The sequence below is a fragment of the Carassius auratus genome, chromosome 6 (genome assembly GCF_003368295.1).
Source record: "Carassius auratus strain Wakin chromosome 6, ASM336829v1, whole genome shotgun sequence".
In the NCBI taxonomy this organism is placed as follows: domain Eukaryota; kingdom Metazoa; phylum Chordata; class Actinopteri; order Cypriniformes; family Cyprinidae; genus Carassius; species Carassius auratus.
Window position 1 is genome coordinate 27,320,697 of NC_039248.1, and position 12,759 is coordinate 27,333,455.

General features: G+C 36.5%; 1 protein-coding gene across 2 annotated transcripts in view; it reads left to right on the forward strand.

The window, feature by feature from the left end:
• LOC113105096 (guanine nucleotide-binding protein G(s) subunit alpha) overlaps positions 1 to 12,759 on the forward strand; it is a 32,600-nt gene that overhangs the window by 5,044 nt on the left and 14,797 nt on the right. Inside the window, exons 1-4 of one of the 2 annotated variants that reach the window (XM_026266211.1) lie at positions 2,633 to 3,970; positions 5,900 to 5,972; positions 7,338 to 7,392; positions 7,484 to 7,603. In XM_026266211.1, the coding sequence (XP_026121996.1) occupies positions 3,832 to 3,970; positions 5,900 to 5,972; positions 7,338 to 7,392; positions 7,484 to 7,603 (387 nt within the window). In that variant the 5' untranslated portion in view covers positions 2,633 to 3,831. Of the gene's footprint in view, positions 1 to 2,632; positions 3,971 to 5,899; positions 5,973 to 7,337; positions 7,393 to 7,483; positions 7,604 to 12,759 lie in introns of those variants that run through there. The other variant, XM_026266210.1, reaches the window with a different exon arrangement.

Sequence of the window (12,759 nt, forward strand, 5' to 3'; positions counted from 1 at the left end):
TCATATGTAATGGATATTTCGTGTTTTACACTCTGTCACATGTCTTCAGCACAGAAGATGAGACCGATCATTCTGATTATCCTCATTTAACTGTTGGATATAGAGTTCACAAATAGTTTCACAAAAAAAGTCTGATCTGATTGGTTTGAATGCTCCTGTGGCTCAGAGGTAGAGCCTTGAGTTAGCAACGCAAAAGGCTGTTGGGTCATTTCCCAGGGAACACAAACATACTGGTAAAAAATTGTATATCCCGAATGCACTGTAAGTCACTTTGGATAAAAGCGTCTGCTAAATGCATGAATGTAAATGTTTCTGAGATCAAATATTAGAGAAATGCTGCCACCTTCTGGTGACAGACCATAGTGTAGTGAACTCAAACATAAGTCATCTCAACTGCTATTCATTATTCATGCATCCTTACATTTAAAGTTTGATGACTGGTTTTGTCTCAGAAAGGAATTTGAATGTATACGGATGTGACCACTGAAGAACTTTGAGCATAATGACTTGTTAACTTTGTGTTGATTGGTTCAGGCTTAAACTTTTAACAAACCCTCACTGTATAAGCATACTGATCCTTGTTTCCAAATCAGTCTGTTTAGTCTCTGCCCCCGAATGCCACACAAAGATTATGGGATCAAAAATAGACCACAGGGTGTCAAAAAATAGCTCAATGAAACGTCATTTTCATTTTCGGTCACTGTCATACAGTAGTTTATCTCTCATGTGTTGACATCACTTTGACTCTTGCATGATCTCTTATACTAGAACTATGTGTCTGGACTCTTGGGTTTACTCTCTGACTATCAGCATGTCACTATTTTAAGCCTTTGTTTGGAGGAATACAGATAAATGTACGAGAAAAATCAAAGACTCAAGTTAACGCATCAAGGCACCAAATATAGACTTCATTCATGTTTGGCTTTAGATTGTTACTATAGCTTGAATGAAATAATATCACTGCCAATTTTTTAGCCGAAAAAAAAAATAATAATAATAAAAACAACTTCTAGACTATAATTCTCACCGACCAATGCATGTACTAATTTAAACCAATGCAATGCATCAAAAAAAAAAAACAAGTATAGAGTACAAGTAAAGTTTACGTCCTGATGTATGCCAGTATACATTTTCTTTCTAGCGTGTCTGATGAATTTAATGTGTGATATATTGTATGTGAACAATGAACAACTAATATTTTAAGTGTATGCTAAGAAAGTGTTACTAAAATAATTTAGTAGAAAACCTGTTTTACTTTAATTTAGATTGACTGTAACAAACCTCTAAGAAGTCGTTAACATATTGTTTAATCTAACAATGTTAGATTATTTAGTGTTTCTGATATATTTTCTGATTTATATTGCACATGTACATGACATATTGCATGTCTGTGGAGATTCTCAGCAGGTCGATTAGAATGTATAGCACTTTTTCAAGCTAAACTTACTTTACCAGTTTACAAAATAGAAAATAAATACTGTTGTATGGAAGCTTAAAATTATTGTAATAATAAAAAGCACTTTAGTTTTAACCATTCAAATGAACATGAGCCTGGACTCTATACACCTTTGGCTGGTGACATGGATTTGCAGCGTATGTTTTACTTCTGGTTTGCTACTGTTGCATGTTGTTACCATATTGGAAGAATCATGGCTTAAATCAGTGGCCCCATAAAATATACCTTCAAAATATTTGCACTTTCAATATTAACTTGTTCTCTTATTTGCAATTATGTTTTTGTACACTGCAGTAATTAATAATTAAGGGCTCTCTCACAAATGTGTCAGTTTATTAATACAACAATTGTTACATCAAATTATCAGTTTACTGAGGCCATTAGGATTAAGTACATACTGTATTAGCAGAGAACAAACACTTAAATTCAAACATTCTTTAGTCATTTTTAAATATCTACTAATGAATATTAGTTATTTTTAAATACTCGTAAAAAATGGTATTTCATTCACTGTCCTCACACATCTAGTGCTACATGAGAATTTCATATTTACATAACATTTCACATACAGATTTAACAAATACAGTTATTACAAAAGATGTGCTTGACAAAACTTTTTGACGACTTTTCAGACTGCAGTACAATAAATTGATTGATTCTGTTAAATCAGATGACTGATTCTATTAAAAATACCAAACGAACATTTATAAAAACATATCTGTCTAAAACTTTTTTTTTATGTGTACGTTTTAGTACACGTTCAGTTACAGTACGCGCTCTATGTGATTCATAAATGTTTTAATTCACTATAAAGAGCCGACTCATTTGAATCAGTCGTTCGGGAATCGGACTGCACTAGTCGCGCTATATGTTGGTGGTTCATTGCAAAGAATCGACTCAAAAGAGCCATCTTTTCTGGATTCAAATCACAGTGGTCAGAGTATTTCAGTAGTCTACTGTGCTCCATGTGCCTCGGATGCAAAACGTACGCTTAAAAACAATTAACTGTTTAAAATTATGTTAATATTACTCGGCTGTGGTATGTGTTCAAGGAAGCAGTTTTCGGTCTCCATGGTCAAAGATGGATCGGGTGGGAATCGCGAACTTTATCACGTATGAATCATGTCTTCAAAGAGGGCGCCTCGCTCCGCAGAATCGCCGCTTGCTGACGTTTTTGGGCTGTCATGTGATTAGCAGGGTTCAATGAGAGCTGTTTGCCCCACCCATCTCTTCAACGCTGTCTATCTCAATGTATAATTCACTGAGAAAAGGAAATAATCGCTAAAAATACACCCTCGAAAAGGATCCATTCGCCACAATTGGGGATTCAGTGCGCTCCGTCCGTAGGGAATCCATCCCTGTCGTTTTGGTGTGGGATTTATCTTCACGTTTCCAAATGCACATGATCTAAGAAGGATTCAAGAAGAAGGATACAAAGCGTAGCCTGACAGCGGACTCTGACTGCCGATAACCGGTACGTTAAAATATCGACGGAATCGTTCGCATTTGCATCTGCGGTTGAAAGAACCGTAAGGATCGCCGCTCGCGTCAAAGCAAAGCCTACGGATGTGAGGAGAAATTCAAATTACGGTAACGGAGAAGACGGAGAAGGGCCTCGTTTGATTTGGACAAGCCGAAAAAAAGCCATCGTTCACCGTGAGCAGAACAGGAGGGAAATCGCGTCAATCCGAAGCAACATTTTTCAGCAGCACTGCCGTATTTTTCTCGTAGACAGCGTCGTTTCGTAACGGAGTTAAAAGGTTCATGTCGGCCACGGCGCAGGGCGGAATGATCCACATGCCGTCATTTTGGTGGAAATATTTATTTTTTTAATTTGTAGCCACCCTTTCTATCTCGTTCTGCCCGTCTAGTTGCATCGGCCAGCGGATTCGACAGCAACAAACCGAAAGAATCGCGTTTTGTGGAGCTATTCATGATTTTAATTGGAGTTGCTCGTTATTTCGGGAAACCGACCATGGATTCGCGACGGGAAATTTGCTAAATCGCCGTCGTGGGGAAGCCGAAATCATTCATGTAACGTCGAAGGCTTCGCTGGATGCACATCCATACACAGAAATCAAATATTTTATAGCAGCAAAGCGCTCGACAGGACTCGGCCATCTGTAGGCCGGCCTAGTGTTTTCACCACCACCCATTCTCGCCAATACCAGTCACCCATAGCTTTCACATTTCCCCGTGCTCCCCTCCTGCCCTTAACAACGAAATCCGGGGAAGCGATGTGCATACAAGTATAAATGTCCCGGTTTTCCATCAAAGTGTTCTGATCGGAGGACAATCAAGGAATTTGGATCATTTATTCATACGGTAGATATACCCCCCACCCACCCCAAAACTTTTCTTGGGTTTTTGGGAAAATGGGTTGTTTGGGCAACAGTAAGACTGAGGACCAGCGAAATGAGGAGAAGGCCCAGCGAGAAGCTAACAAAAAGATAGAGAAACAGCTTCAGAAAGACAAACAAATCTACAGAGCAACTCATCGACTACTACTGTTAGGTAGGTTGGTCTGAAAGCTGAGGTTCTGTCACTGCTGCGAACACCTTCCTGATGCGTGTGACGTCATCGGGGCCTGTCACATTTCGCAGCGTTTTGTGTGAATTTGATTAATTTGTCCGAGTGCATGATGGGGGTACACGCGTTTCGATTGGCATTCCTGGGCCGTTGTAGTGGACACCTCAGGGCCTGTTGTGCTTCATCCAACACCGCTCAATCACTCCATTCATTCCCATCTGATTTATGTTGAATAGATTTTGCATTATGGAAATATTTGGGCTCCTGTGATTTTTATAATTCATTAACAACTATCTCATGGAGATCCCACACTCATAAAAATACACTTACATATGCTGTTTCTTTAGGCCGGTGTTCATGAGATTAGGGTGGTTTCTGCATCCTGCTAAATTAGCAGCATGCTTATTACTGTAATTCTAGATGGAAATACCTGTTGTTTATTAAGATGTTTGAGAGATTAGTGCATCATTTTTAGGTTTAGTTCTGGTAAGGGTTGCTTGCATAGTGCTATTTTTATGGTTTAGCATTATGGGCATCCCCAAAATGATGATAATAAGAGATATTACATATACATATTTTTACTCTTAGATCAGTTAACATATTTTTCATGCTTTATTCATCGTTTAGTTGAGCAATAGACTGATGTATTAACCAAGATATTTTGTCTATTGTCAGTTCATCAGCACTGGAGTTCTTTGCCATTTAGAAAAAAAAAACATTGGTCAACCACCTTACTACCTTGAACCAGAAAAAAATCAGCAAGCGTTTTAATTTCATGGATATTTCCTAGCACGACATGAAGTTGTTTTAACTTCAGTTTGATTTAGTCTCTGTTTAAGAGACTTGTCTCGCTAATTCTGATAAAACCCAGTTCTCTAACAGCCTATTTTTTTCAGGTATACACATGGCTTAAAAGTACCCTATTCTAAATCAAAATCCCATTAATTCAACATAGCAAATCACTCTAAATCATAATGTCTGGTGTTTAAGGGATATTTCTAGATACCCATGATTCAAGTGTGTTGTAATGATATATGATTTAGCGATGTGTACCAATGTAATTGGAGCACAAAAGTGGAATTCTTGTATGCAAACAGGCCTATTTGACACAACTGGAGCATTGTAACAAAATATGTGTTGTGATAAAGAGTTTCCCATCATACATCTGAACTGAGCGCCTAAATCGGAGTTGTTTTGGTGCTTCTGTAGTTTGTGCTTCACATCTGCAGGGGAAAGTTAACTCTCTTCTCATATTTTGCACTTGGAAATTCAGAAAACTGTGCATTGTTGACCATAAATTGTAGAATCATTCAGCTTTGTCAATGTTTCACGACCATGGCTTTAAGAGATGCTAGGTGGTGTTTCTGGATAGTTCCTTATGTTTTATTTTGCATTTCACTATATTATTTGATGCATAGCTAACCAGTTCCTTTTTATTGATTTACTTACAAGAGTATTGATTGGAGTTATATAGTCTATAATTTAATGAAAAATCAGAATCAAAGAAGCATCTTATTGAAATCTCATAAGGTATAAAATATGTCGGAGAAAATGTCGACAGTTTAATATTTGTAAAATTATGAAAACTCTAAATTCATAACTTAAAAAATATTAAACTGGCAACATTTGATTTGTGTACTAAAGGACAAAATTATTCCATTTAACATTCTATGTGTTAAGTGTTGTAACATTATGACTTTTTCGCAGCTGTTACACGTTTGCAACAATAATATATTAATTTATAGACAGTTCTTTTTAGCATGAAATTTCTGCTTGGGGTGCTTGTTTAGTTTGCCATTTAAAAAGAAATGCTACTGTGAAATGTAATTATTCCTGATGAATCAGGTGATATCTGACCCCCCTCCTCCTCCCACATCCCTTGTGATTTATATCTTTCTTTTGCTCGTCTCTCAGGGGCTGGAGAATCGGGGAAAAGCACCATAGTCAAACAGATGCGCATTTTACACGTTAATGGCTTCAATGCTGAGTAAGTATTGCTTTCCCATCTATGTACTTTTTTGATCCAAATGCAAACTAGATTTTTATTCTGTCCATAAGCATAGCCTACTGTCAAGTATGATACAGCATATAAACAAACCCTGTTTTTGGTCATCATGCCATTTTGTTATCAACGTCGTTTGATTGTAATGTTTTTCAGTGAAAGTTGGGTTTGGGAGGATGTTGATATCCAAGTCTGTAATCCATGCGGTAATGGCGAGCTTTATGTCATTGTGTTGTTCTCTTGATTTAGTGGGACATATGCTATATTTATAACTTTAGAGTATATGTATTTATTGTAAGGGATTTATTTTGTATTGCAACAGGACATTTTATTAATGTAGCATTATGCTCACTTAAAGTCCCATTATAATAAAAGAGCTGGCTTTCAATAAGTTTATTCAATAAGTAGTAGGCCTATTTACCATTCTGAAGTTCTGAAACCAGTTTTGTGATTTTAAGTTAGCATAATTTACTATAATCTAGTCCTCGATCAGTGTAGAAAGGGTGTCCAAAATACTGCAGAGGTTACAGAAGTATAGTCCATCAGTATTTCAACACAGGTAAAAATTTCAATGCTGAAATAAGACAAAGGCAAATAATTGTTGCATGAATTCAATCAATAGAATCACTGTGATTGCAGCATCTGGAAAACAAGTTGTAATTTGATGATTAGAAAGCAGGAGAAGTCAAGAAAAAAGGATTAGTAATGCTACGGTGGTTTATGCTCTGTAATGTTCCACATTTATACTGTGGTAGATAGTATATTTACTTGATCTGAAATGTTCTATACATACATTTAATATAGTATTCAGTTAATGTAGGGTCACATGTTTGTATTTAGCTATTTTACAACAATCTGAAGCAAATGCAGCTCATCCAATCAGAATTGGAATTTAAAATTTCAGTTTTATAATATTAGTTATAATTATTTTGTTTAACTCCAGTCTTACGTAATATGAAACTTAAATAATTTTGCAATCATTTTGCATCCATTATAGAGAAGAAAATAAATGACAAAGTAGTTAATTGTGATAATACACTTTTAATTTTTAGGGTATTTACCTCGCAGGATTATGGAAACACAGTTATTTATATATTATAAGTAACCTTATTTGCATTTGCATTTATGCCTGGGATTCGAACCCCCAGCCTTGCCCTTGCTAATGCAATGCTCTACCACTTGAGCTACTATAATATCATGATATAATGTGATATAAAAATTGGGTTTACCGTCTACCTCTAAGTAGCATTAAGTTGCTGTACTCCCAACTGTTCACAAAATTACAGTTATTTTATTCATGTTGCCTGAAAATGAAGTAATCTGAACTAACCAAGCGTCAATGTTTTACAGAGAGAAAAAACAGAAAATTCAAGACATCAAGAATAATATAAAAGAAGCTATAGAGGTAAGTGTTGAAGCTTCTTGAGTTGAACTAGTAATCAAAGGTGCAAAAATGTGAAGGCACTATAACTCTGATTGTCTTTTTTCCTTTACAGACTATTGTGACGGCAATGTCCGTGTTGGTACCTCCAGTCCAGTTAGCCTGTCCTGCAAATAAGTTTCGAATTGATTACATCCTCAATTTAGCTAATCAGAAGGACTTTGAATTCACACCGGTGAGTATAAAGTTATTGTGTCAACCCATCACCCCTGTTTTTGTTTCCATGAGAGTGTGTGTACCATCTCAATATTTTAAACTGGATATGCACAAAAAACCAAGATATTTTAAAAAGACTAAGTTTAAAGGTAAAAATGGCAGTCAAGTAGTTTGTAGTTTGAGCATAGTATGTGCATTAAAGAAAAAAAAAAAAAAACATTTGTGCACCCAGTTTTGGGTTGATTGTCATGCAGGGTTCGTACAGTCACGAAAGACCTGGAAAAGTCATGGAATATTAAAACAGCAATGTCCGGGCCTGGAAAAATGAATAAACTCAGAGGGTTTTTGAAAAGTCATGGAAATCTATTACACAAAACTCTGTATAATAAAGTTTGATCAGGTCCTGAATTTTGGTGCGGGATTGCGCATAGGCTATATCGCATAGATTTACTCATTCCTGCAGTTTTTGACTTTAAAATGATGGATATTCACACGTTTATTTAATAGCCTTTAACATGTAGGTTTGATAAGTAAATAAATTCACACTGACTTTCAGATTAAATCAGTCATTTGAAAACACCGTGAATGATTCAGCTGTACCGCGTCTTCTCTCTTTGACTCTTTGACTTAAAACTGCTTCGCATTGGCGCATCGCGTCTGCACTTCAGGAGCCGCTGCAAGACTTTCGCTCACGTTTCAGTACATTTGACAGAATTGTCACTTGCCTGATCGGGACATTGTTGCATCTTCACAAAAATGTATTATTTATTTGCATGACTTTTTAGCAATTTGGTACTTGCGTGCTGCAGAGGCGCAGTCACATCCAAAGCATGCTCGTGCATATATAATGCCTCCTGTCGGGTACCAAATTGAGTTTGGTTCCAAACAAGCTCAGTAGAACCCTGCAAGGACCTCAAACACATGCCCTGGTCCGGCCCGAGTCCGATAGATTATCAGAATTACCGGCCCGAGTCTGACTGGAGCCTGTGTCTTTTTTCCTCTTTCTCTCTTCCTAATCACACAACTTTTGCAGCCATTAAAATAGTTCAGTTTCGTTTTTAATGTAAACGTTTTTTTTTTTCTTTCGTTTTTTTAAGTTGATTTAGAAACATTTTTGGATAATTTTATTTAGCCTTCTCAAATCATCACCACTTGACTAAAATAAAATCTATTTTTAAAATACTTAAAGCATATCACAATGCTAGTTTAAATGGTTAACGTAGATAAATGTGTGATATTAGGTTTGTGCAGAGAGCAGAAGCTAAAGCGCGCTTTGCAGGACATGAAGTCGCCAGCATGATCACTTGCATTTCTTAGTGGAACCAACCGCATTTTTTGCTCATAAGAGTAATGCATAATTTGGGACTGTTAATGGTCTATTTTAATTTGTGTGCACTCACAATATGAGTATAATTTTTTTTTGTTGTTGTTGTTGTTTTTAGAAAACAAACATGATGTGCTTTCTGCTGTCTCGGTATTGAGCAGAAGGGCTTCACAAAAATGAATCAAAACTCAGCGAATATTCTATTTCCCCTGGCCCTGACCCATTCATCATGTTAATTATTTGCTGGGGTTTTGCGGCAAGCTTTATTGCGTGCGCTTTAACACAAAACCCTTCCAGCACTCGCTGCTGCTGGCGGGACACTAAGCACCGTCCGAGCTGCTCTCGACAGTCACCACCAGCGTAGTTTCCACCAGCGTGGCAAATTCTTTTCATCACCATAATAATTGATGGATATCTAAAGTATAAAAATGGCCCGCACACAGCCCGCGTCTGAGCTATGACATGAAAATTGTTCCGGAGCCCTAAATAAGTTGGGGCCATTCAGGCTTGTGCTGAAATACAGGGCTCTAATTAGCGCCGCTTGTTGTGTTTAAGCAGCAAAAATACACACAAAATGACGTAAAAATGGCCATCCTGGCAAGTATCCTCATAAGCACTGTCGTTTATTCTTAAGTGAATGTAAACTGTTGTGAAAGAAAAGTTTCCAAAACGAAATTCAGATCCTGCGTTTAACTGAGTTAAATAAATGATAATATTCAGTGATATGATATGTTCTCTGTGTGGAGTATAACGTCTGGTGCAGTTGCAGCTTGTACTTATTACTAAAACAAGAAAGCAAACAAGTTAACACATGATATTTTGAACAGATTTGTGTTTTTATTGTAAAATAATGGAACATTAGGTCATGAACATTGTCTCAAAAGTCATGGAAATTTATATTGGTAAAAATGTGTATGAACACTGGTCATGGATTTTTGTCGGGCCCATGTGTGTTTTGATGGTTCTCCTCAGTTGTAGGGCCTTGTGTGGTTTATGAAATTATAATTAGCAGCTATTCTTTGCTTGGGGACAACACATAGGTGAATTGAAAAGGAGCCCCACCTCAGGGAAATGTGGGTGTTTGAACGTGTGACTCTGGTGTAATGGTGAGGCATTCATTATGACTGATTACTTGTAATAACCTCTAAACTCTCCCTTAAGAGGGCCTCACCTGAGCCACACACCTTGACACCCAGGACGTCCCTGCTCCCTCATCACCTAGACAGGTGCTCTGTGTCTAGGGAAAGAGGTGTGGAGCCACCCTGACCTGCGCCAATGGGCCACTTAAAATTAAATCACAGGTGATTCAAACTTGGTGGCCCTATGGACTTAAAAATAGGGAACATGAGAAGCTTATCTGCTGGTTTAGACAAGGTTTTAAATAGAAACCAGCATCATTACATAAACATTTGTAGAATTATTAGATTATGGATACAATGAGTTGGAATTTTAAAATGACTTTTGCGGGATGCTGGATTTTCTGTAAGAAACAGGATTGCCATGATGGCTGCGTGATTCAGAGTTGATCATTAACTGTAAACGCTAGAATCGAGCGCAGGAAGTGGTTGTAGTTTTAGCATTACTACAAAGAAGATACTGCCCCACCCTCTCTCTCTCTCTCTCACTCACTCGCTCGCTCTCTCTCTCTCTCGGTGGCCCAAGGGCCTGCTGGGAACCAGTCTGACTGGTTGATTGTGTTGCAAGTGAGAGACAAAAATAAAAATCAAAAGCAATTATTGACATTTATAACTCAGTCATGCCACTTTAGGATATAAAGACCCATTGAAGTTTATTGACGACTGCTATTTCAGCGCTGTTACATGGCTGAGTTGTAATATTTCCATTTAACAAAAAAACAAAAAAAACAACTTCTGTAGCTGTGAAGCGATCTTGCTAGGAGGAAACTGGTGAAGTGTATTAGCATAATTTTTAAATGAAGAGAGAGACCGATGTAGACAGGCTGAAAAAAAAGCAAAGAAACACATTTTAAACACGTTTAAACACATTACCCTTCACATGAAATGGTGTACTCCAGGGTTGGGCAAAGTACCTGAAAATATTTTTTTTTAACTTTTTCATCATGCATCTCAAATGTATTTATTTATTTAATAAATATGAAATATAAACATTTATAATTTGTTCTGAAATTCTCAGTGTGCATGTAAGACAAAATTAAAAGCAAGCCATTGTTTTCCATACTATTCATATTTGTCATTTTTATTTAAAAAATGATGCATTGCAGTTTTAACCTACATGTATATTTCACTCTCATTTAATGCCAAATGTATGTGATTTGGAAGAATGTTCATCAAATCAGTCTTTAAGATAAAATGATTTAACTGACTCGGAAGTGAATTTGAATGGTCAACTGTTTTAATTTTAAGCACATAATCATAATGTCAGTCTTAACGTTCTCATACTTTTTAAATGCATACTGTTCACACATTGCTTAACTGAAATCTCTTAAATAATCATTATATTGCCCAGCCCTACCTTTAGCATGTTGTAGGAAAAAAACAAAACTTAATTGTTTCTATAGTTCCAAGCCCTGATAATCACATTCATCCACTGAAAACTATTGTCTTATGAATTGCACGTATGTTGTTTGTCACTGACGCATGTGGTAAAGATTCTGTACAGTAAACATTCCTTAAATACCAATCATTATTTTACAACTTCAGCTTTACATTTAAAATTCTGTAATTTAGAATATATGTATATTGCTTAATATGTTTAAATTAGTATGTTTTAATTTTTTATTTTAGCTTGATGTTTTTGCTTGTAATTGATAATCAATTTTGAAATATCAATGTTTTGTGTGAACTATAACTAAGGCCTAAATGCCCAGGCCTTATTTGTTGTTAATCATTTCATGGTTCGTGTAAAGAATGAATTTATTTGTAACAAGAAAATATTTATAATAGCATATGCAAGACACTGTCCTATATCACAATATACGGTTATGATACAAAAACTCAGATACCCACTAAATAAATATTTAAGGTGAGAGCAGTGAGAGCTGGTGGGTGGCGTGATTCTCAAGTGTGTGGCTCTTGTCCTACACATTTAAAAGCAAAGTGGCGCTCCTTTTTAAAGGAGCTGTGCCAGAGTGAACGCTACCATCAAAAAGGATCAAGTGAGACGAAGCCCCGTTCCCTGTCGGGACCATGGTAATGGTCCTCCTTTGTCCAGTGCACTGTGCACCGACCTGTTTGCTGTTCAGGTTCATGCCACTACATATAAACAGCTTTGCAAGGTGTGTCCTGATTCATGACGTATTCGTTCAGATTGGAAGTTTTTCATTTCAAGCGCTCATTCATGCTTTACCACCATGTCTGGATTGCAGTGGGCGGTAAGAATTGTTTAGTTCTGTCTTGAACTCCATAAATGTGGCTTTTGTTTTACATGAATTGCGCACGTTGTTTGGTGTTAATTGTATGTCATCCAAAAATCCAAAAGGAGACCGCGGAAGAGCCGAGTCTATGCGTATAATGTTCATATCTACAACATAACTCTGAAAAAAAAAAGAAGCTATTTTGGTATTATATCTTTTTTCCTGGTTCATCAAGAGTCGATTAAATCCTAAATTAGAAATGGAATTCTTCCTTCCGGTTGTAAATCTATTTTTTTTTTCAGGAGTAAATACCTTATTGCGATTGTATTTACAGGCACGAAATTGCTCATTTGAAAAAACAAATTTAATTTTGCTTTCGTAATTATTGTCCTGTTGAAATCTGAAATTTTAAACAATTTGATAGCTGTTAATAGAACCATTTAAATAATTAAAATTATTGTATTAGTTGGTACTGAATTTAAATCCGATACCTTTGCATGCAAAAATCCCAAATCCA